Genomic DNA, 24,231 nt, shown 5'->3' with positions numbered 1-24,231 from the left:
TTGAGAAGCAATTAAATGAATATTTTGATATATCTTAAAGATAACACTAATCTTTTTCTATCTATGGAGAATATCTTAAAGATAGCACTAATCTTGTTTATAAGGTTATGTTTATACAAATTTATTAGGAGATATTAATACTAGAATAAACGCTATGAGCTATGTCTTGACTTTTAAGTAATGCAACAATGAATTGGATATCTCAATAACAAAAAAATTGTAGTTATTTCCATGATAGAAGAAAAGTATATTGCTACCATAAAGGTATGCAAGGAGATGATTTGGCTAACAAAATCTTATGAAAAAGTTCGACATGTCAATGTTAATGATGGTGTTTACAATTAAAAGGTTGAAGCTTTGTTCAATTTCATTTTATCTTTAGATGCAAAGATAAAAATTACATCAAGTTCTTTGTACATATTTTAGTGTTTGAACTACTTTTGAATCTCCATCCAAATGGAAGATTGTTGCATGTGGGGTAGGATTATTTAGGTTTCTTGACATATTTAGACTATGTTTGATTCCCAAAAAGTATTAAGGAAAGAAAAAAAAAGTTAAGAAAGATGATTTTCTTATATTTGGTCTTACTATAGAAAATATATATAAAAAAAAAAGTCAAATATAATTAAAATTATTAAGAAATTTATATATTTTTAAATTATTTAATACTTATATAGAAGAGTTAAATAAGTGAAAAAAGTTTAAAGTAATATATAAAAATAATTTATTGGCTTTAATCTATTTTTTCTTTTCTTCTTTATTTTCTTTTTTTTTATCATTTTCCTTCAAACTTTCCAATATCCAAACATAACCTTATTCGATAAGTCTATATATTCAATTTAATTACAAGCATAGTGACTATGCGAAATTAGTGACATGCTAACTAATGATATTCATAATCATTTAAGAGGTCCTGAGTGAGTGCATTAATTTGGTGTGACCCAACATCGATGTAGCTCAACAACTTCATAGATGTGACCCAACATGGATGTTGCTACGTAACTTCATAGATTCCTTCTTTGATGCTTAATTTTAATTTTTTAAGTATTGAAGACAATGACAAAGGATAATACAAAAAAATAATTAAATAACAAGTAACTTATTTTCAATTGTATAAATAATAACACTTCCTCCTACTCAAATATTATGCCTCTGGTTGGTTTTGAGAATATGCGAGGGAAAATATGATAAAAATAATAAATTATTTGTATATAGTATTTCAAATTTATTTAATCTTTTTAATATTTTTTAAATAAAAGTTAAATAATTTATAAATTTTTTATTAATTTTAATAATATTTATTTTTATATATATATTTTTCATCGTACAATCAAATATGAAAAACTTTAATTATATTTTCTTAAAATTTTATGGAACCAAAATATAATCTATAAATGTTATTATTTATAGAAAAACAGAAGTTAGGATATACATTATTATTATTATTATTATTCCAATTTTTGAATGAAATTAGCTAGCATGATCCTTTTAGGTCTTGGTAGATCCAAAGAGACAAAAATTAGGGACCCTATAAACAAAGAAATCAAAGAATGTTGGTCCCACATAATGCTATCAGTGGCGGCTGCGGACCATTCACCCGACCGTCACAACGACCTTTATTAACCATGATTGATGATTGATCCATGCACCTCATTACTTGTCTACGTTCACCTAGTCAAAGATGGAAATCTGCCATGTGGGCGCCCACGCGCTTTCACACGGAAAAAAATTACACAAGCCCACTGCAACCTTTCTTCCATCTTAAAATCTTTGAAGTTTGAAGCATCTTCCCGGAAAAAGGGTGTGGTTATGTTTAGTAGATTTTTTTAATAAAAAAATATTTTATAAAAAGATTAATAAGATAAATAAAATTAATTATATGTACAAATATACTCTAAAAGCATCTTATTCAAAATGCAAAAGTCCTCAAAAGTCTTTCATATTTTTCATGTTTTTCAACTCTCAAATTTGTTTTTTTTTTAATATAATTCTCAAAAATTGTTCTCAATTAAAAATTTATTAAATATAATTTCAAAATTAAAAATAATTTTCTAGAATAAGAGATTAAAACTTTATTTAAAAAAAAAAAAAAGTGTCCTCAAAGCCAGTTTTGAAAAACAATTTTTGAAAACAATTTTATAATATTTTATAAAACAAAAAATTGTTAGGAAATTTAAATATTTTTAACTTTTTTCTATGTTTTTAAAAATCTTTTTGTGTACATAATGTTTTGTTTTTAACCATTTTGTATATTTCTATAATTATTTTTTAAAATAATTATCTAAAAACAAGTTAAAACATTTAAAATATGTTCAAGAAGAGAAAACTATTTTAAAAAAATAATTACCAAATAAGCCATTAAGGTTTAATAGGATATATTTTCAGAACTGGTTTTTTATAATAAAAATCTACGTGGGACTTAACATTCTTAACCTATTTTTTATGTTTTCAAATATTTTTAATGTTCATATTGATATAAATAATAATAATAATAATGTATTTTTTAAAAACACTTTGTTTTGAAAACAATTTTCCCTCTTAATAAATGAAATAGGCCACAACCAAACATGCATACTTTCATAACTTTTTTTCTTTTTGTTCTCAAAATAAAGTTTCTTGAGAATTGTCTTCTCATTAATTTCAAGAAGAATTTTCAACCACAACTTAGATTTTTGTTTTAAGTTTTCTTCTGATTGGTGATCTCATAAAGTTGAATTTATTGCAGGACTGACCTTTAACCCAATGAAGTACTACTTGTCGATGTGTCGACAATTGGATTTTTGGCTTTTTTTTTTTTTTTTTGCTTGTGACGCCTTAGCTGCCTTGTATACCCCCTGTATGCTGTGTGGCTTTTGGCCTCTGGTTTAATAAATTCCTGGCTTACTTATAAAAAAAAAATCATCATCATCCTTCCCATCCTCATCATCATCATTACTGTTAGGACGTTAAGTTTTGTTTGTATGCTGATAATTTTGTTCCTTTTATTTTTTGTCAAAAGTTTTTTTAGGTATAGTGTCTTGCTCTCCATTAAAGATCAAGGGTTACTGTTCGACCAACCCAGAAGTCACAAGTATGTATAAAAATGTTTGACTTGTGACATATTACGCTTTTTTGAGGTAAAAAAGAAATAATATTTTTTTTCTCAAGTTAAAATGTTTTTATTGATTTTTTTTTATAGAGAAAATGACCACTTAAGTAGTTAGTATCGCTTAAACAGTCAAACCACTCGAGCGGTTAGGATCACTCAAGCGATGTTAGTTTGCTAGAGCGGTTATACTTTTTATGTCGATAATTTTTCACAAAAATTGAATTTAGAACTCTTTCAAAATCAAAACTCTTCGGACTTTTTGCCTATATATACTTCATTATAACCCCTTGAGGGTAAGAAATCATATAATTTTTTAGAGGGTTTCATTAAAGAGAAAAGTCTAAAGTGTCATACCATTCCCGATCTTTGATATAAAGGATTCAAGTGTTGAATATTGGGTTGAAGGTTGTCATCCCTTCAATGAGGCTAAAGTGATCCACCAGAGCAATTGAAGGTTGTTGCGTCGTGAATATGAATCAAATTATAGGTACTAGAGAGTGGATCTTTAGGGTAAAGCGGTCAAGTAAATCTTTTGATTTCGTGTAGTGGATTTAGATTAGTAGGTTTTAAACCTCGTGGTTTTTTATCTCTATAGTTAGTATGAAGATTTTCCACCTAGAAATCTTGTGCTCATTGCTATGATTAATTATCATTGTTATCCTTAACAACTCCCAAGTTTTCCTTAGAGGATAAAAATTATAATTTTTATACTTAAAAGATTTCAAGTAGAGTCCATTTGGTTATATATAGTACCTCTAGTATCTCACAGGATAAAAAAATTAGGGATAATACATATAAATCTTTATTTTAAAATTTAAATCACCCATTCACCCCTTCCGTGGGTGTTCCCTATTAGACTTTTAGTTTTCCGTTACCAAACATCACAATTACTATCATCATCATCCTTATTCTCATCATCATCATCATCATCATTGCCATCATTTAATGACTTAACCTTTAAAGGAACATGATATGGTGCCTCTAACATGCTTTGTGGGATTTTGTATTTCTGTAATAATGTGATGTAATGCAAAAACCATTCATAAATTAGTAATTATATTTAAAAAGTTAATTTCTTATTTATCTTTCTTTTATTGTACATTTCGTAGAGGTGTTCAAAGCTCTTTAACAGTGTGATTATCATAAAGTTAATGAATATATAGTTTATGTCCCTTAATCAAACTGTTATCTTCTAATTTTTATTATTATGGTTATAATTATTTTTATGTTCTTTTCTTTGTTTTCTTTCTCTTTCATACTTAATTATTAGAAAGCTTGTTTTTAGTGCAAACATTTGAATTATGTAGATGAGTTTTGAAAACTCTATAATGGTACTAACATAAATACATCAATTGCATCCATTAACTTTATTTACGCAAGCATTCAATGCTATCAAATTATATCATTTGCTGGGATAAATAGTTTCAGTTTTGAATGATGTTGTTGGAACAAATACCTTATCAAGCGGATTCAATTTTCATACCTAAATATTTCTTTCTTTGTTAATTAATTAAAGTCAGAAATATGGAATGAGATTAAGATAAAGGAGTAATAGAAAAGTGATGTTGCGATAGTATTAAAGTGTAATGTTTGGACCAATATCATAATGCATAAAAAGTGAGCTCATGCCATACTAGTTGGAATAAAATTAGGGATGCATGACGACAATTATAATATTGCTATTTCAAATGAATGTTGATAGTATGAGATTCTTAGGTCATAGGCTTTAGTTAGTAATCGATAAGAGATTCAACAAATGTCTTTGATGGTAGTAATTATGATGCTTTAATTTGATCCATGTATTCTCTAGATGGAAGTTGGGTCATAAACACTTGTGCATCTTTCCATGCTACTTCTAATAAGAAACTATATGCAATATGATTTCTACAAACATTAGCTAAAGCGATGATGAACCATGCAATATTATTGGAAAAGGTGGTGTGAAATGTTATGATTTTTAACAAATCTATCACGCATAATTTAAAGAAACTAGCAAATAAAATTAAAGTTCCTAAATATGTAGAGCTTGAGGAGATAACAAGGATGCCATGAAACCTCAAACTAAAACCTTAAGGGTTGAACCTAAAACTACTCTATCTCCATTAAGAAGATCATCCAAGACTATTCAAGTCTATAAATCATTATTCTCGATCTTTGCATTATTAGTTATCAATCTAATGATGAATCTAAGTCTTATAAAGAAGTTCTACAAGTAGATGCTAGGAGAAATTAGGAGCAAGTTATGGATGCCGAGATGAAGTCTCTTTCATCAAATCAAACTTAGGATTTTATTAAATTACCCATAGGTAAGAAAACTTTACACAATAAAGGTGCCTATGAATAGATTGAAGAAGGAAATTGCTAGCTCTAAGAGATACAAAGCTAGAAGGTATTGATCACATTGAAATTTTGTTTCCTATTATCAAACTTTCAACTATTAGATTACTTTTGAATATTATGGCAATAAAAGACTTACATTTGGAATAGTTGGATGTGAATATTGCATTCCTTTATGAGGATCTAGAAGAAGAGATTACATGCACCAACAACAAGATTATGTTGCAAGTGGAAAAGAAAATATGGTTTTGTAAGCTTAAAAAAAGCTTGTACAAACTTAAGCAAGTGTCAAACAAATGGTATGAAAAGTTTAATGGTTTTACGTCAAAAAAACAAGGTTTAATAGATGTAATGCATATCATTACTGTTTCTTTGAGAAACTTTACTCTTCTTATTTAATTCTCCTTCTATATGCAAATGATATGCTTATTGTAGGCTCAAGCACGAATAAGATCTTTAAACTAAAAGAGTAATTGTTAAGCAATTTTCAATGATGAATTTGAGAGTTGTTAATCAAATCCTTGGTATGAGAATCAATAGAGACCGTGTGAATAAGAAACTAAAATTATCATAAGCTAAATGCATTGTCATGGTGCATAAAAGGTTTAATAGGGGACAATCTATAGTCAACACTTCTTTAGCAAGTCATTTTAAGCTTTCAAAGGTACAATGTGTAGAGACACAAGTTGATCATGACTACATGGAAAAGTTTCATATGCCTCAACTATTGATAAACCTAATGTATGCCATGGTCCGTATAAAAGCACATTGCTCAAAGTGTAGATGATAGTGCATTCATAAGTACTCCAAGAAAGGAACATTGAGAAGCAATTAAATGAATATTTTGATATATCTTAAAGATAACACTAATCTTTTTCTATCTATGGAGAATATCTTAAAGATAGCACTAATCTTGTTTATAAGGTTATGTTTATACAAATTTATTAGGAGATATTAATACTAGAATAAACGCTATGAGCTATGTGTTGACTTTTAAGTACTGCAACAATGAATTGGTTATCTCAATAACAAAAAATTGTAGTTATTTCCATGATAGAAGAAAAATATATTGCTACCATAAAGGTATGCAAGGAGATGATTTGGCTAACAAAATCTTATGAAAAAGTTGGACAAGTCAATGTTAATGATGGTGTTTACAATTAAAAGGTTGAAGCTTTGTTCAATTTCGTTTTATCTTTAGATGCAAAGATAAAAATTACATCAAGTTCTTTGTACATATTTTAGTGTTTGAGCTACTTTTGAATCTCCATCCAAATGGAAGATTGTTACATGTTGGGTGGGATTATTTAGGTTTCTTGATATATTTAGGCTATGTTTGATTCCCATAAAGTATTAAGGAAAGAAAAAAAAATGTTAAGAAAGATGATTTTCTTATATTTGGTTTTACTATAGAAAATAAATAAAAAATAAAAAAAAGTCAAATATAATTAAAATTATTAAGAAATTTATATATTTTTAAATTATTTAATACTTATATAGAAGAGTTAAATAAGTGGAAAAAGTTTGAAGTAATATATAAAAATAATTTATTGACTTTAATCTATTTTTTATTTTCTTTCAATTTTTTTTCTTTTACTTTTCTTCTTTATTTTATTTCCTTAGCATTTTTCTTCAAACTCTCCAAGATCCAAACATAACCTCATTCGATAAGTCTATATATTCAATTTAATTACAATCATAGTGACTATGCGGAATTAGTGACATGCTAACTAATGATATTCATAATACTTCATAGATGTGACCCAACATGGATGTTGCCACGTAACTTCATGGATTTCTTCTTTGATGTTTAATTTTAATTTTTTAAGTATTGAAGAATTTGACAAAGGATAATACAAAAAAAATAATTAAATAACAAGTAACTTATTTTCAATTGTATATATAATAACACTTTCTCCTACTAAAATATTATGCCTCTGGTTGGTTTTGAGAATATGTGAGGGAAAATATGAGAAAAATAATAAATTATTATTATATATTACTTTAAATTTATTTAATCTTTTTTAAAAAATTTAAATAAAAGTGAAATAATTTATAAATTTATAAATTTTTTATTAATTTTAATAATATTTAATTTTTTTATATTTTTCACCTACAATCAAATATGAAAAACTTTAATTATATTTTCTTAAAATTTTATGGAACCAAGATATAATCTATAAATATTATTATTTATAGAAAAACAGAAGTTAGGAAATACATTATTATTATTATTATTATTATTATTATGATTCCAAATTTTGAATGAAATTAGTTAGCATGATCCTTTTAAGTCTTGGTAGATCCAAAGAGACATAAAAATTATGGACCCTATAAACAAAGAAATCAAAGAATGTTGGTCCCATATAATGCTATCAGTGGCTGCTGGGGACCATTCACCCGACCGTCAACGACCTTTATTAACCATGATTGATGATTGATCCATGCACCTCATTACTTGTCTACGTTCGCCTAGTCAAAGATGGAAATCTGCCATGTGGGCCTGGCCCACGCGCTTTCACGGAAAAAAATTACACAAGCCCACTGCAATCTTTCTTCCATCTTAAAATCTTTGAAGTTTGAAGCATCTTCCCGGAAAAAGGGTGTGGTTATGTTTAGTAGATTTTTTTAATAAAAAAATCTTTTATAAAAAGATTAATAAGATAAATAAAATTAATTATATGTACAAATATACTCTAAAAGCATCTTATTCAAAATGCAAAAGTCCTCAAAAGTCTTTCATATTTTTCATGTTTTTCAACTCTCAAATTTGTTTTTTTTTTTAATATAATTCTCAAAAATTGTTTTATTTAAAAAAAAAATTCAAAACTAGTTTTGTTTTAAAAAAAAATAATTACTAAATAAGCCATTAAGGTTTAATAGGATATATTTTCAAAAATGGTTTTTTATAATAAAAATCTACGTGAGACTTAACATTCTTAACCTATTTTTTATGTTTTCAAATATTTTTAATGTTCATATTTATATAAATAATAATAATAATAATGTATTTTCTAAAAACACTTTGTTTTCAAAACAATTTTCCCTCTTATTAAATGAAATAGCCCACGACCAAACATGCATACTTTCATAACTTTTCTTTTTTTTTTTTTTTTGTTCTCAAAGCAAAGTTTCTGAGAATTGTCTTCTCATTAATTTCAAGAAGAATTTTCAACCACAACTTAGATTTTTGTTTTAAGTTTTCTTCTTATTGGTGATCTCATAAAGTTGAATTTATTGCAAGACTGGCCTTTAACCCAGTGGAGTACTACTTGTCGGTGTGCCGATTTAAAGGGAGAATTACCCAAAAGGGTAGGCTGAAAAAAATAATGACTATGAAGACTCACTTTTTTAAAGGATAATTTTACCCTTGAATATGTTTTTTATATTATTTATAAATAAATTGAGATTATCAATGATGTAGGGCTCATACATGATGATAAGTACAAGTTGATAGGTAATCAACGGTACATTTCTCAGCTTGAAAAAATTGTTGTCACTTTTGAATAATCAAATGACTATTTAAAAATTTGTTATTTTTTTTTTCAAAAAAATTGAGATTTTTTAAAGAACCTTGTAAAAAAAATAATTTTTAATATCTCATAAATAAAGACCATATCCTAAAGTTATTATATCGTTTTATATATAAAACATACAATTAAAAACTTTGTTATCATATAATGAATAATTATTTTTTACTAACACTCATCAATTGAATAATATATAAATATTCAATTGATTAACACACACCTATTAAATGGAATAACTCACAATTATTCATTGGGTAATATAGCACGTGAAAAAATTAAATAAAAATAAATTAAATTATGTTGTAATATATTGTAATGATAGTGTATTTATATTGCAAGTATAATGCATTTATGTCGTATCTATATTTCATTACAAAAGTAATAATTCTAAAAATGTTTATTCATACCCTATTGGTATTAACACATCGTATTAATATATTAACAACATTTATTTAGTGTTTTGAAATTATTTAATAATTTTTGTATATATATATATATATAAACTACATGAATTCAAATTAGTATTTCATTTGGTTTCAAAAATTATTTATGATATAGGTATGTTGTGAAATATGGTATGATCATACGAAATTACCATTTTTATAAAAAATTTCATAAATTTCTTAATTAGGTTTTATTGTAATGTAAGTGTATTTATATTGTAATTATAACATATTTTTGTTGTGTTGGTATTTTATAATAAAAGTAATAATATTGAGGATCACCTTTTATACCTTATTAATATTCAACATATCAAATATATTAACATCATCCACTCGATGCATTGAGAAAAAAAATTTATATGAAAATTAAAAAAAAAAAAAAACATTATGAAAGGGAAAAAAAATCATATAAATTTTTTTAAATTATTTTATTATAAAAATAAAAAATGATTAAACCTTCTCTATCATTTTCTTATTCTTTTTAAAGAATCTAAATGAAAAATTAAACATTTTATCTTCCTTAAATTTAATACAAAAACATAATTTATCAATTTAAAATTATAATATATATATATATATATATATATATATATATATATGAAAAAATAATCATTTTTATTATATAATTATAAAACTTATTTTTTTCTTCATAAAATTAAAAATTAAAATAAAAATATAAAAAGGTAAAAAAAAACAATAAATGATATTTTGAAAATATTTTTTAAAAGTATTTTTGTTTTGGTTTAAATGGGTAGGAGGTTGTTGTCATTGCTATTAAAGTTAAGATTCCATTGCTTTTAATGTGCATGTTATGGTTGCAATATCTTTGGGAGACGTACTTTTGAGCCAAACAGTAATACATATATAAAATGGGTCTCAATTCAAGTATAAAAGAAACAATTCAAACTTAATCTTTTAATTACTGTTTTTGAAAAACAATTCTAAAAAATAATCTTTTTAAAATAATTTTAAAAAATAATTTTAAAATTTTTATAAAATAAAAATCTGTTTAAAAATCTAAAATATTTTTAACTTATTTTTTAATATTTTTAAATATATTTTAAAATTAACTTTTATAACTAATATTTTATTTTTAATTATTCTATATATTTATATAATTATTTCTTAAAACAGTTATTAGAAAATAAATGAAAATAAAAAATAATAATTAAAAGGTATTTTTTGAAAAAATAAAAAATAAAAAATAATTTTTAATTATTAAATGTGTTTTCAGTATTTTTACTTTTGGAGAAGTGAAAACTGTTTCTAAAAACAATTCCAAAGATACCTTTACTACTCCACTCAACTTTCTCCGCCATCGGTCTGACTACTGGACAAATTAGAAAGTCTTAGTCAAGGTTGGCTACACTGGGACATAATTTCCCCACGATATTAAATTGGTCTCCAGTGCCAGGATTTATTGTTTTCATTTTCTCATTAGTTTCTTACACACCTCTGCAAACGAAGTGAGCTAGCTCAAGGAGTTTGAGGAGGAGGAGGAGATCATATATCATATATGGCTACTTTTCCAGATATTCAGAAGCCTCTCTTCTTCGCTTTCATTCTCATATGGCTCATACTGATGTGCTTTGGCTCCAAAGCCCAAGGTGGTCGGCTTCCTGAGGATGAAGGTAAGAGATCAAACTTGGTCGATCCTCTTTTTTCCGACTGTCTTCCACCTCACATTATTTTCTTTATATAGTTGCATGGCTGCTCCCCCATGTTTGCCTCTTAGAAATTATCAAGAAAAGAACAATATTTTAAGACCATAAAAAAAAAAATTATGTGAAGAAGAAAATATTAAGGTTTACTCAAATTTTTTTGTGAACAACCCTATAAAAGAAAAATATTAAGGTTCCTCCCTGTTTTCTTTACCTCAAATTTTAGAAACCAAACATACCTAAATCTATTATTCTATTCTTTGAACTATTTTTCCCAAAACAAGAGAAAGAAATAATCACAAAAAATGTCATCAAATCCACCTGACAAATAATTTAAATGTTATTTTATATATACATATATAAGGATTACAATAGGTTGAGTTTTTTTTAGTACCCGCTCATAGTGGGAAGAGTTTAGGATAAAGATAAACGGATTTATGATGAGTTTGGAAAGTTTAAAAATAGTGGGATGGGTTTCGAGAAAGTTCATGTATGACTTTGTTCTACCTGATTATATGTAATTTTAAATAAAAAAATTATTTTAATTGATTTTTTTTCTATTTTTCAACTTTTTAAATATAAATAAAATATTAATTTTTATAAAAATAAATTTAAATATTTATAATATTTTTTATTTATAAATTATATTTATTTTTAATAAAATTTTACATAGGACAGGGTAAGTAGGATATGATAATTTTCTATATTTATCTCTTCCGCTTATTATTATTATTATTATTTATGGGAATGAAAATAAATATAAATAAACAGGATATGATTGGGATGAGGTGACTTGTCCCAAACCTACACTGTTACCATCCTTATACCCATAACTAAGATGCTATGAAATAAATTACTATAAAAAAATTAATATTAAATTTGGATATATATATATATATATATATATATATATATATATATATATATATATATATTTGTTTTTAAAAATAGAAAGTCTTACACAAAATATAGGAATTCTTAAAACACTTTTTAAAATTTAGAGAAGTAAAAATTTTCACCGTAATAAATTTTTGAAATTTTGAAAAGATTTTCTAAAGGTAGAAAGTAAATTTCTTTCTTTCATTTTTTTTTTTAATATTTTATAAGAGTTCTTTATTTTGTATAGAATTTTTTATTTTAGAAATAAAAAATAAGAAGTACATCCAAACGCCACCACACCCTAATTATGAACCTTAATCAAATGAATTATATATGCGACATATTAAATCTGAGTTGTGAGATTTTTGTGCAATGGAAGCTACATGTACTACAAGAACGAATACATGAGGTTGAGGTTGAGGGTGCTCTTCTTGTAGAGTTCAGGCCCAAGCCCAACCTAATAGTTTGTCAGAGGCTTTAGATCACAGCCCCATATCCACTGGCCCCAAGGGCCCAAGACCCCAAGACAAAGCGCATGCCCTTAGGATTGGCCCAAATGATATCCATATCCTAGGAGCTTAAAAATACCAACAATCTCCGAAGATAAGAAGGCTAAGTGCCCACTAGGCCCAAAGACCTAGAGGAAGCCATTTTTCACTATAATGATGCTAACTTCTTTTTTAATTCTTTTTTTAAAGTATATGCCCTTCAAAAAAATCACCAAAACATATACCTAGTGTTAATTGAGTTTAAAATAAAGTCTTTTAACTTTTAAAAGTCACTCTATACGAATGGTGTAAAATATTGAAATTGAACCAATATAGTTAATTGATGTTAGAATCAAAATTGAATCAATCCTTTAGTGATAGTAGATTTTTTTAAGCTTAATTTCCTTCGATTTATATCATTAACTTGATGCAAGTAAATATAAAAATTATACAAATTTGAGTTTGAAGTTCAATATATTTAAATTTTCTAACTTAAAATATAGTGATTGTATTTAAAAAATAATTTGGTTACAGTTTAATAATAAGAAATTATTCTAATAGAATGTAAAACAAAATCTAATCAAATATTAAATAAAGAGATTAAAATCTTAAAACATCGGTTTGGTTCTTGTTTTTATCGATTATGAGACAAAAAAAAAACTGAAAATGGAATTGATAAATTCGGTTTTTGAGACTTTTATAGTTATTAAAAATCAAATAAATTTAATCGGTTTTGATTGTATTGGCTCGATATTATCAATTTTCGGTCTTTACTCAAGCGTATATGCATGAGGGAAATATAAGTATATATATATATAGCTTTGGGATTAACGACCAACTCCTACTATATATTGATGTGTGCAGTGAAGGCTCTCCATGAAATAGCAGAACAAGTGGGGAAAAATGATTGGGACTTCAGCCTAAACCCTTGTGATGGCAACGCCAACTGGTCAACACCTCAAAGGAAGGAAATGCCATGGTATAACAATACTCTCACCTGCAATTGCTCCTATCCCAACGGTCAATGCCACGTCGTTCAGATGTATGCTACCTTCCCTGATTTATACATATGTCTATCTACATATTTGAAGTTTAACAGTCACCATTATGATTTCTGCAAGTATATTCAATGGTGCCATGTTTCTAATTATCTGTATATCATTTTATTTTTGTGGGGTGGGGGTGGGGATGGGGATGGGGATGGTTGGTTATGAGAACATACCAAAAACAGTATTAAATCAAGCATGATTAAACCCCGTCTAGCCTTGTGGATTATTTGAACTCTCAACCCTTTTAACTGAGATATTCACAAGCCCTTTTGTAGTCAGTCATTCACTTGTACAAAATATAGAGTTAGTTTTGTGACTTTTGTCTATGTAGCCAGTTTGGTCTTGCCACTTGAAAGAGGAGAAACAAATCATTTTCCATCCATAAAAAAAATCCAAGTACTAGATTTTTTTCCCCCAATGCTTGTATCTTTCCAGTTGCTCATTGCTTACATACGGTACCTATTACCTATTTGAGAGCTTTGTCATTGGTATGCCTTAGAGGATATATATTCTCCTCTCCTTACTTTAAGGTCAGTCAATCTACAAAATCTATCATAGTCATTATATCCCAATTGACAAGAAGTTTGACAATCTTTATTATTCATTACTGTGCCATTTAGGATTTTGGGGGTGCTTCAATGGTTTAGAAGGTCTATGGAGATATGTCCACTTCCTGAGCAACATCCATGATCTTCTATTAGTTGATCTAAAATGATTAGAAAATTCTCTTGAAGAAAAACAGGGTCATTATGTTTTTCTTTTAATGCAAAATGACTTTTTGAGTTAGATGTGGGGTGCTTGCATACACATACATATAGTTTAGATATACATGTATATAAGCATGTATACAGTGGGTGACAAATAAAGAATCTCAAGCCATCAACTACTAAAATATAATCCTCTTCATTACTTAAACACTTTTGGTATGGTATACATATATACATAAATCTATTATGTACATGTATAGTGTTTTCATAGTGCCATGGACCACAAAGTATACTGAAGTTCTCAATCTAACTTTGGACTACATTCTCATGGTTTACATGCTTCAGGGCTTCTGATTTTGATGTTCCTCTGTTTTATGAGCTACTGAATTATGGTTTTCTTTCCGTTTCTTAATTTGTATTTGCACTTACATAACTCTATTACATGTTTTAATATAAAGCAGTTCACACATGAATGGTTGCTTATTAAGTGTTTTTCTTCACTTTACTCGTGTCTACTAACAAAACATGATATTTGGGAATTTACCAAACCAAAACTCGAATCCTATGGACATGTATTACCCTGTTTCTTTGTCAAACAGATTTCTCAAAGGGCAGGATCTTGCTGGTGTGCTTCCCCCCTCTCTGGCGAAATTGCATTACCTTAAGATGATGTAAGAAATGCTTCTATAAATATATATGTTTTTCAAAACTTAAATTTAAATTTCAAACTTTGTGACATTTTTTTTCTCTTGTCTATAGTGATTTCACTAAGAACTATCTTAGTGGTAACATACCTCAGGAATGGGCTTCTATGCAATTAGAATATATGTGAGACACTTCTGCACTTCATCTTTAAGGTTAACCTGTAGATGATCTTTATAGGATTGACAGAGTGAACTATTCCCTGCAGGTCACTTACTGTGAACAGGTTATCAGGACTAATACCTAGCTTCCTGGGAAATATTACTACTCTGAGATATATGTATGTAGTGACATTCACTTTATCTCAACAACCCCATTTTCTTTTTTGGAAAGTGCTTCTTAGTTTGTTTAGGTTTGCTTTTACTGTTATCTTGAAGAAATTGAATTGAATTTTCAGGAGTTTGGAAAACAACCTATTCTCTGGAACTGTTCCTCCCCAGCTTTGGCAACTAGTCAACTTGGAGAATCTGTTGGTCCTTCTCCTCTTATCACTATTCATATTTGGCTATTCATTTCTTGATTATCTGTAATCTTTCAAAATTATTGCAATTTATTTTGGTTTGATCTTCCCTTTGGTGACTAGCATTCTTAGCACTAACAATCTCACTGGGGAGTTGCCTCCAGCACTTGCTAATCTAACCAAATTAACAGAATTGTAAGATTTCAAAGCCCTTTAGAATAATGTAAATGTAAATATTTCATATATGTGATGGAAAAAAGATTAGCTTTTATACAATTACGTTTTTGTCTTTGTGTTGGATCCAATGCAGTCGGATTAGTAGCAACAATTTCACTGGAAAAATACCCAATTTTATTCATAGTTGGAAACAACTTCAGAAATTGTAAGTTTCTTCTCATGTTCTGAAATTTCATGATATTAGAAGTTTTTAGGTGCAATCTTAGTGAATTGGAAATGTGTGGTTAACAGAGAGATCCAAGCAAGTGGTCTTGAAGGGCCCATACCTTCTAGCATTTCTGTCTTGAAGAATTTAACTGAATTGTGAGTTAAACCTTCTTAGTCAATATATTTGTTGAGTTGCTTAATTTTTGCAGCCATTTGCCTTTCACATCATATCATCAAAATAGACTAGGATTTTAATTTTTCTTGATGGGATTCCATGCAGAAGGATTAGTGATTCACCTGGGGAAGGCTCAAATTTTCCGCCTCTACAAAACATGATAGGCTTGAAAAGGCTGTAAGTTGTAGTTGCGGTTTTAAAATTCTTTAGGTGCATGTAAGTTGTAGTTGCGGTTTTAAAATTCTTTAGGTGCATAATCATTCTCATACTCCTGTAATAGTGCTTATATGGATCAGGTTTACCTTGTAGGATGTTGAGAGGCTGTAATATCTCCGGATCAATCCCCAAATATTTAGCAGAGATGACGGAACTGCAAATTTTGTAATTCTACAACTAACTTTTTTTTTCCCATTGCCTTTCATTTTTGGCAATGCTAGTGAGTGCGCTAGAGTAATGCATTGCTAATATTACAAACTTAATATTACTATGAACTTGTGTGTATATGCATGGAAGCAAGATGTCAAATACTGTATTTATTTGATTTTCAAAAGAATATAAATATGAGTGGACATGTCTAAAGTAATTTGAGCAAACAACCATGTAAGGGTTTTTCTTCTTTCATCTTTTCTATCATGGTAACTGAAATTGGACACTGAAAAATTATATGTTTATCCAGACCTAACTTTTAACTTTGACCTTTTACTATTTGTGAGTCTTCTTTCACATGGAGAGAAGGTAATTATTTTCTTGCTCAACCAAAGAGGAAAACAACTGAAAAGGTAAACCACTTTTTTTTTTTTTTTTTTGGCTATATTGGGAAGGATTCATAGGCTAGAACTTGCCATATGGAGATGTTGACTAAGGGTGCTGGGAAATTTGGACCAAATTTGTGTTTTGGTTTCTACTTTTTAGTTGGGAACATCCTTTGCTGTCATTTTTTGCTTTGAAAAACAATCCCTTCCCTCTTGTGCATTTTTCCCCTAAATAAACTTCATTCTCTATGATGAAAAGAACGGTTGGGGAAAAAAGAAGAAAAAGAAAGCTTTGGATTGTGTAGAAACCTTTTTATAAGATTAAAATGGCTATTTAAGTAAGATACTGGCACTAGGGACCCTCAGTTCACCTTTTTTTTTTTCTTTTGAAAAAAAAGAGGTGAGGTTGATTAGTTCTATAATCTTATGGTTGACCTGTTTGTAAGTAATTCCATCATTGAATTATGTCTCTCCTTTTCCTACTTATTTGTCATACTTGTGGCATTTTTTGTTTTCAAATTTATAATGCACTAAATTCAGTAGAAAGATCATTTGACTAAACCTTTATTTTGTTTGCTTAATTATGACATCTGTATTGTTATTTTCTCATAGAGACCTCAGCTTCAACAAGCTGGAAGGAACTGTTCCAAACCTAGAAGATTTAACAAAAATGGAGCTCATGTAAGCAATTGAAAATCAGGAAAGCATGCCTTTTTTTAAATTTTTCATAGGAGGCCTTCTTGTGGATTGATACATTAAAATATCTATATCATTGGTCCATTCTTGGTAGTTTACCTAGATCATAGAGTTACTAAACTATGACTAAGCTCACACCCGAAAGATGTAGGTTTACCAAGAAGGTTATATTATAGAATGGTATAAGAAACTGAGTTATATGTAGGGAAGGCTTCCTATATATTCATCCTATGGTTTATGCTTTACCCTTACCAAAATTCATACTACAATTTTCTTCAATATGACTCTGCATAACATTTTAAGATAGTAACGACTTACATCTCTTAACAATTAAGACACTTTGTCATTTGCTATTTAGGTATTTGACAAGCAACTTGCTTAATGGGCCTATTCCGGACTGGATCAAGAGCAGAGATAATCGCTAGTATGCTTTTAATCCTACATTTTCAATTAATTTTATATGAAATTACTTATTTTTGTGCTTCAATCTCCTATTTATATATGCCTAAGCTGTACATGGGAATATATATGAATTCCTCCTCTAGAAAGTGATCCTTCTCTAACCCTTTTGGAGATTAGTATGCAGTAGACCTATTTTAGTCATTTTCATCCCACCATGTGCAACATCTGAAATCATCCCATGTATTCATAGGTGTAGCAAGGAATTGCAGAAATTGAAAAAAAAAATGTGCATTTTTTCATTCTCTCCATTGTCTATGCTTTACACCTGAATGGTCATTAGTTCAGTGTACAGCATCTAAAATGTGCAACAGGGACATGGTAGATATATTATAATGCTGATTTAGATGGTGAGGTAGAAGTTCTCAATTCATAAACTTTTTGTCATTATTTTCTCAATTCATAAATTTTTTTTCATTATTGCTGCATATTAGCCAAATCAGTTCATACTGTAGCTATTGAAGAGAAGAACTCATAAAGAAGTTACTCATATGGGTGCTCCAAAAGCTTCTCATTCTAAAAGAATCTAACTCCTTAGCTCTTAATTTCAGAATTAGGCCAGATTCCCTTCAAGGTTTCATCTGCAAACTTCTAGTTAATCTAGCACTGATAATTCTTATAAGAGTTCCTAAAATTTTTGTATGCAGCCAAATTGATATTTCTTATAATAACTTTTCTGAGCGCTCTGTGCCATCTACTTGTGAAGAGAGCTTGTAAGAACTCTTTGTATTCCTGATTTAAACCTTATTGAGCTTGACACAAATATTTTTCTTCATTCACTATCTATTTGGTTGAAAATAACTTTCTGTTATTTTATCAGGAACTTGTTCCAAAGCTTTTCTGAGAGGGGAAAATCGTAAGCTTGTAATTTTTTTTCAAATTAAACTTTGAAGAGTAGTGATATGCAGGTTTGTTAGTTTCCTTGTACAATACTGATGTTTTTTCAAATGTATCCTTCTATATAGAGAACTTGGTAAGTGCCTGAATAGTATTCCATGTTCCAAAGGTAAATGCCTTAATTATGTTTTATGAATTTATTTCCATGCATGAATTTTAGTTATTTTACTTCTTCTATGTTTTAAACCTATTTGATCATCATTTATATTGTTGTTGTTTTATGAAGATCGGTATTCACTGCATATAAATTGTGGTGGAGAAGGAACCACCATTGGAGATGTAGTCTATGAAGCGGATGATTATTTAGCAGGTCCATCCGAGTTTAAACCCATCAGAGATAATTGGGGTTTTAGTAGCACAGGACACTTTTGGGATCAAAACAGAACCTCAAACGATTATAGAGCACAGAATGTATCCATGCTCAGGATGAATGACTCTGAATTGTACAAAAGAGCACGACTTTCTCCTCTATCTTTCACTTACTATGGACGCTGCTTAGCAGATGGCAACTATACTGTGAAACTCCATTTTGCAGAGATAGTGATAAGAGACAATAAATCCTTTCACAGTCTTGGAAGACGTATTTTTGATGTTTACATCCAGGTTGTCAATCTTATTATTCCTGCAACTGGAATGTCAAAGAAGACGATTTAATTTCAATTAGTTTATTGCAGGAAAAGCTGGAGTTGAAAGATTTTAACATTGTACAAGCAGCACAAGGGGTTGATAAGGCATTTGTAAAAGAATTTAAAGCAATTGTAAAGAACAAAACTTTAGAGATCCGATTTCATTGGGCTGGGAAAGGTACAACAGCTGCCCCAAAGAGAGGAACTTATGGTCCTCTCATATCAGCCATTTCTGTAAAAGCTGGTGAGTTGTATGCTCTGTATATATATGGTGAAGTATTTGTATTCTTCTTGTCACTCTTATCATATTTGAGTTTGAGATTCTTTGTTGTCCAACTTGTTCTGCACTTTGTGTAAATAAATAAATATATAAGCATAGTAATACATTACAAGAAACTCCCTTAAATTATGGGAATCAAGGCAAGATTACATTGATATTTGACAAGAGGCCGAATCAATTTGCTGTCTTATTTTCTGCCAGCTAATTTGCTTGTTTGGGATGTGTATTATCCAATTGATGTTTTTTATATTCATATTAACGTTTGAATTAGATGAAATTTTCCGTAATTCATGATATGCACTATGCAATCTGATATGTTCTTTTATTTTTTTTGTTATTCTTTGTGTAGATTTTGAGCCTCCTTCTGACGTAAAAAAGAAGATATGCATTGTGGTTGGGGCTGTGGCTGTGGCTTTGGTATTATTCCTTGTTTTAGGTATTCTTTGGTGGAAAGTTTGTTTTGGAGGCAGAATCTCCCGGGAACAAGGTGGTGTAAAACTACTGCACAAACTAAAACTTAAGTATATTTGTTACAGGCATGCTAGCAACCACATAGAAATTTCAATATTTTTATTTCAATTATGGTAATAGATGAATCACCCTTGTTATCGTGTTCTAACATATATCTTAGAGAGATGTGGAAATAGACAAAAGAGGACGAATGGACAACTGATTTCAAAACAATCCAGTTTTGACATTTCTTTAGCTCTGAAGAGGTTTTAGCTCATCACCTGAAGATTTAAATGCCAAAATAATCAGGTTTTGAATAAGTTATATGGAATGCATATCAAATTCAAGAAAAATGATAATTGGAAATTTCATTGTATGGTGTTCCCTAATTTCACCTAATGCTCAATTAAATTGCTGAGCAAGAAGAATTCCAAATTGTATATGAGACTTTAGGTGGAGCAGCTTTTAAGGATTTCTCTGACCTCTCTCTTTTATTTCTGAAAGCATATCTGCGAGAAAATGAAGTATTACATTTGTGTTTCCTTTGTCTCATTCTTTCAAATGTATTCTAACTAATTATGAGGCATTCAAAGTACTAAAAGAAGCAATGTTAGTACTTTGTGAGACACAAGTTACCATTTTAACTTTTTCCATTGGACAGAATTGAGAGGATTAGATCTGCAAACTGGTTTATTTACCTTGAGACAAATTAAAGCTGCTACCAACAACTTTGATGCTGCAAACAAGATTGGAGAAGGAGGTTTTGGATCAGTCTACAAGGTATTCTACAGGCCCATCAGTTCTTTGTTTAATTCTTAATTTTTAGTGTTGGTCCATGACATATGGACCTAGACCTATGATTCAAGGATCACTTGCACCATGCCAATTCAGGGTACCCTATTAGATGGAACCATAATTGCAGTGAAGCAACTTTCTTCGAAATCAAATCAAGGAAATCGTGAATTTGTAAATGAAATAGGAATGATATCTGGTTTACAACATCCGAATCTTGTAAGATTATATGGATGTTGCATTGAAGGGAATCAACTACTGTTGGTATATGAATACATGGAGAACAATTGCCTTGCCCGTGCTTTATTTGGTAATAAGCTCTATCTTTGAAATTCATGTTAATTATTATTTCATTTAAATATATCAATAGTGACAAAAAAAACTGACTCATTCATTAATAGCTTTGATGAATTCCATTGATTCCGTAATTCTGTTGATTATAGGTCGAGAAGAAATCCAATTGCAATTAGATTGGCCTACCAGGCAAAGGATTTGTATTGGCATAGCAAAAGGTTTGGCTTTCCTGCATGAGGAATCGACACTGAAAATTGTTCATAGAGACATCAAGGCAACCAATGTACTTCTGGATAGGGACCTTAACCCCAAGATCTCTGACTTTGGTCTGGCCAAGCTTGATGATGAAGAAAACACCCACATTAGCACTAGAATTGCTGGAACTATGTGAGCTACTGATCTTGTCTTTTTTTCTTTCAGTCCTTTATTAATATGGCTATTTAACTATAGTACAGAGAAGGGATGATGAACATATTACATTTGAATTTTTCCTTTCTCCAAATCAATGGCATGAGATAATAGCCAGTAGTTGTTGATCAACTCTGAAATTAGATTGCTTCTCCAATTTAGGCTAGAAGATGTCAATTGATTGAAACCTCTGCAACCAAAAAAGTTTTCATGTATGGAATTTTTGGCATCAATATCTGGTAGAAACTTGTATACATTAGGTGCTATAATTCAAATGCAAACCTTACTTGCATAGAGGTTATTAGCTAGTCTTTGTGAACAATGTTCATGCTTTGCCAGCTAGTTAAATATAATGATAATGTAATTTAGGATCCTTGAAGGGTGTTTTACAAACTATTATTATTTACTAAATATATAAGATTTTGTTGGACATTTCCTACATAAATCTTATTATTGAAGTGGAGCCATAAAACAATGTTTACTGTGCAGAGGATACATGGCACCAGAGTATGCATTATGGGGTTATTTAACCTTTAAAGCAGATGTATACAGTTTTGGAGTTGTTGCTTTGGAAATTGTTGCTGGGAAGAACAACATGAAATATAAGCCAAATGAAGATTATGTGTGTCTTCTGGACTGGGTAAGAGAGATCGCTATATGTTTTTTGCATGCATCATATGAAAACAACAATACAAAACTAGGTTACTTGCTTTGGAACTTGTCCATGTAACCTGCTCAGCAAGCTGTGAGTCATGAGAGACTCAAGTAGGAAGTAGACTGAACTCTGCAAAAGCATCCAAATTGGTTGCTTGAGGCAAGTTCAGAGATCATTTGCCAAACTTTGTTTGCAAGGCTCTAAATTTTTTGGACACTGAGTACTCTCCTTCGTAAAAGGTATTGACCCTTTCTTCCTCAATGTTTATTAAAAGAAAAGCCTCTAAAAGATATGAAGTCACACATGAAAAGGCAGATGTTTTTAATTTGGCAATCCGTGAGGCGCTAAATAACCTGAGGTTCCACTCTCAGCTGCTCTCATCTCATTTTGTGTGTGAATAAATACCATTACCTGTTAGTAATAGATGTTTGTGTGTGGTGTATGTGGAAAGATTCAAACTGGTGAAGTGCTTGCAATTTATCTGTGGCACAGAAAGAAAAATATTTAACAGAAAATAGCTAAATTGCAAACCGTTGTATGGACACTACTCACTGTTGGACCCAGTACTCTGTGGAAGACAATGGTGCAGTGACCGGTTGCATGTAGTTCACTTCCATTTTTCTTTCATTCTTCTTTTGGTCTTGTTTGTCTTGGGCATTTCCTGGTTTATGAACTTTTAAATTTGAATCTGAGTGCATGAATGGAGGTTGATATTGTTTTATCCAAGTTTCATATTTCTTTTGCCGACCTGTTCCTTCACATTTCCACTACCCTCTTTCTGCATCTTGAAGGCATTTGTTTTACAACAAAAAGGAAATTTAATGGAGCTTGTGGATCCAAAGTTAGGGGCTGATCTCAACAAGGAAGAGGCAAAAAGAATGATTAAAGTAGCTTTACTCTGCACCAATCCATCCCCGGCACTCAGGCCTACCATGTCTGCTGTAGTGAGCATGCTGAAAGGACAAACTGTTGTTCCAGAAGTACTGATCATGGATCCGAGTTCTTATAGTGATGACTTGAAGTTCAATGCTCTCAGAGGTCAGTATGATCAGATGCAACTTGAGAGCCATAGTGTCAGTGGGCTACTCAACAAGTCATTGGATTCAACAACGAAGGGATCTTCCTCCACATCTTCTCAGGATCTATATCAAATCAATGTTCACTCGCATTAATTTCCTCATGGTGAGAAAGTTTGCTTGGTAATTACCATTTCATAAGAACTATATTATTCTTGGAAATTCTAGCTTCATTCTGGAAGTAAAAAGTAATCCAGCTGTAGCTTTCAATTTCAAGTGCTTTGAAATTGCCGGTTGAGCAGTGCATTAGTTATGCAGCATTAGGTTTCGCTACTTGCATATTTCCAACAGTACTTTAGAGCTTCATTCTGTGAAGCTGAACATATGAAATGGAAATGTAGTAATTTCTTTCAATTTTTGGAATTGTGGCATTGATTTTATGTTCAAGCACAATATTATTAGCCTTGGCTGTGTGCTCCAGATGAGTTTGGCTGTGCATCTATTACTAAAAGGTAGATGAGCACTCCTTGAATTGAAGAATTCAGACTATTTTGATAATGCAGTAGTTGTTCAGACATGTAAATTCTCATTTTCTTGTGACTGAGATGATCAGGGGAATGGTAAATAAACTAAATCATAGATCTTAATTTGAATCTATCGTATTAGAGTCAACACTAGAAACTGAGATATTTACATGCTATTTGAAACATCTGAGAATTCTGGTTGGTGAATTATACTGGATCAAAAGTTGGAAAGGTTTTACAGAGTTGAACATATATATATATATATAAGTCCATCACATGTAACAACCCCATATAACAGCCACTTCACATCTAATCAATCCATGCATTAACTGACCTACCCTCTAGCTTCCTCTCATTAAGCCAACACAGTTAAATACATGGCATCATCGACTTTGGCTCATGAGTGAAAAAGGAATGAAGGTATTGAAGGAAATTGATAGAATGTCTGAATTCAGATTTGTAGAGTGAAAAGGGAACGA

At 29.7% G+C, this 24,231-nt stretch overlaps 1 protein-coding gene across 7 annotated transcripts in view; it reads left to right on the top strand.

The window, feature by feature from the left end:
* Positions 1-10,863: 10,863 nt before the first annotated feature.
* LOC117923314 (probable LRR receptor-like serine/threonine-protein kinase At1g07650) overlaps positions 10,864-24,231 on the top strand; it is a 29,986-nt gene continuing 16,618 nt past the window's right edge. For 4 of the 7 annotated variants that reach the window (XM_034841552.1, XM_034841550.1, XM_034841557.1 and 1 more), the window contains exons 1-22: positions 10,864-11,029; positions 13,291-13,468; positions 14,782-14,853; positions 14,942-15,010; positions 15,093-15,164; positions 15,282-15,353; positions 15,468-15,539; positions 15,655-15,726; positions 15,813-15,884; positions 16,009-16,080; positions 16,213-16,284; positions 17,268-17,336; positions 17,710-17,775; positions 18,458-18,523; positions 18,631-18,666; positions 18,776-18,816; positions 18,934-19,310; positions 19,382-19,577; positions 19,963-20,100; positions 20,725-20,843; positions 20,955-21,165; positions 21,299-21,536. In XM_034841552.1, coding sequence (XP_034697443.1) covers positions 10,915-11,029; positions 13,291-13,468; positions 14,782-14,853; positions 14,942-15,010; positions 15,093-15,164; positions 15,282-15,353; positions 15,468-15,539; positions 15,655-15,726; positions 15,813-15,884; positions 16,009-16,080; positions 16,213-16,284; positions 17,268-17,336; positions 17,710-17,775; positions 18,458-18,523; positions 18,631-18,666; positions 18,776-18,816; positions 18,934-19,310; positions 19,382-19,577; positions 19,963-20,100; positions 20,725-20,843; positions 20,955-21,165; positions 21,299-21,536 — 2,495 coding nt within the window. In that variant the 5' untranslated portion in view covers positions 10,864-10,914. Of the gene's footprint in view, positions 11,030-13,290; positions 13,469-14,781; positions 14,854-14,941; positions 15,011-15,092; positions 15,165-15,281; positions 15,354-15,467; positions 15,540-15,654; positions 15,727-15,812; positions 15,885-16,008; positions 16,081-16,212; positions 16,285-17,267; positions 17,337-17,709; positions 17,776-18,457; positions 18,524-18,630; positions 18,667-18,775; positions 18,817-18,933; positions 19,311-19,381; positions 19,578-19,962; positions 20,101-20,724; positions 20,844-20,954; positions 21,166-21,298; positions 21,537-22,046; positions 22,198-23,003; positions 23,787-24,231 lie in introns of those variants that run through there. The other 3 variants (XM_034841551.1, XM_034841555.1, XM_034841554.1) reach the window with 3 other exon arrangements.

The sequence above is a fragment of the Vitis riparia genome, chromosome 10 (assembly GCF_004353265.1).
Source record: "Vitis riparia cultivar Riparia Gloire de Montpellier isolate 1030 chromosome 10, EGFV_Vit.rip_1.0, whole genome shotgun sequence".
NCBI classification, from domain to species: domain Eukaryota; kingdom Viridiplantae; phylum Streptophyta; class Magnoliopsida; order Vitales; family Vitaceae; genus Vitis; species Vitis riparia.
The sequence above is the reverse complement of the archived record's forward strand: the minus strand, read 5'-3'. Positions and strand labels throughout refer to the sequence as shown.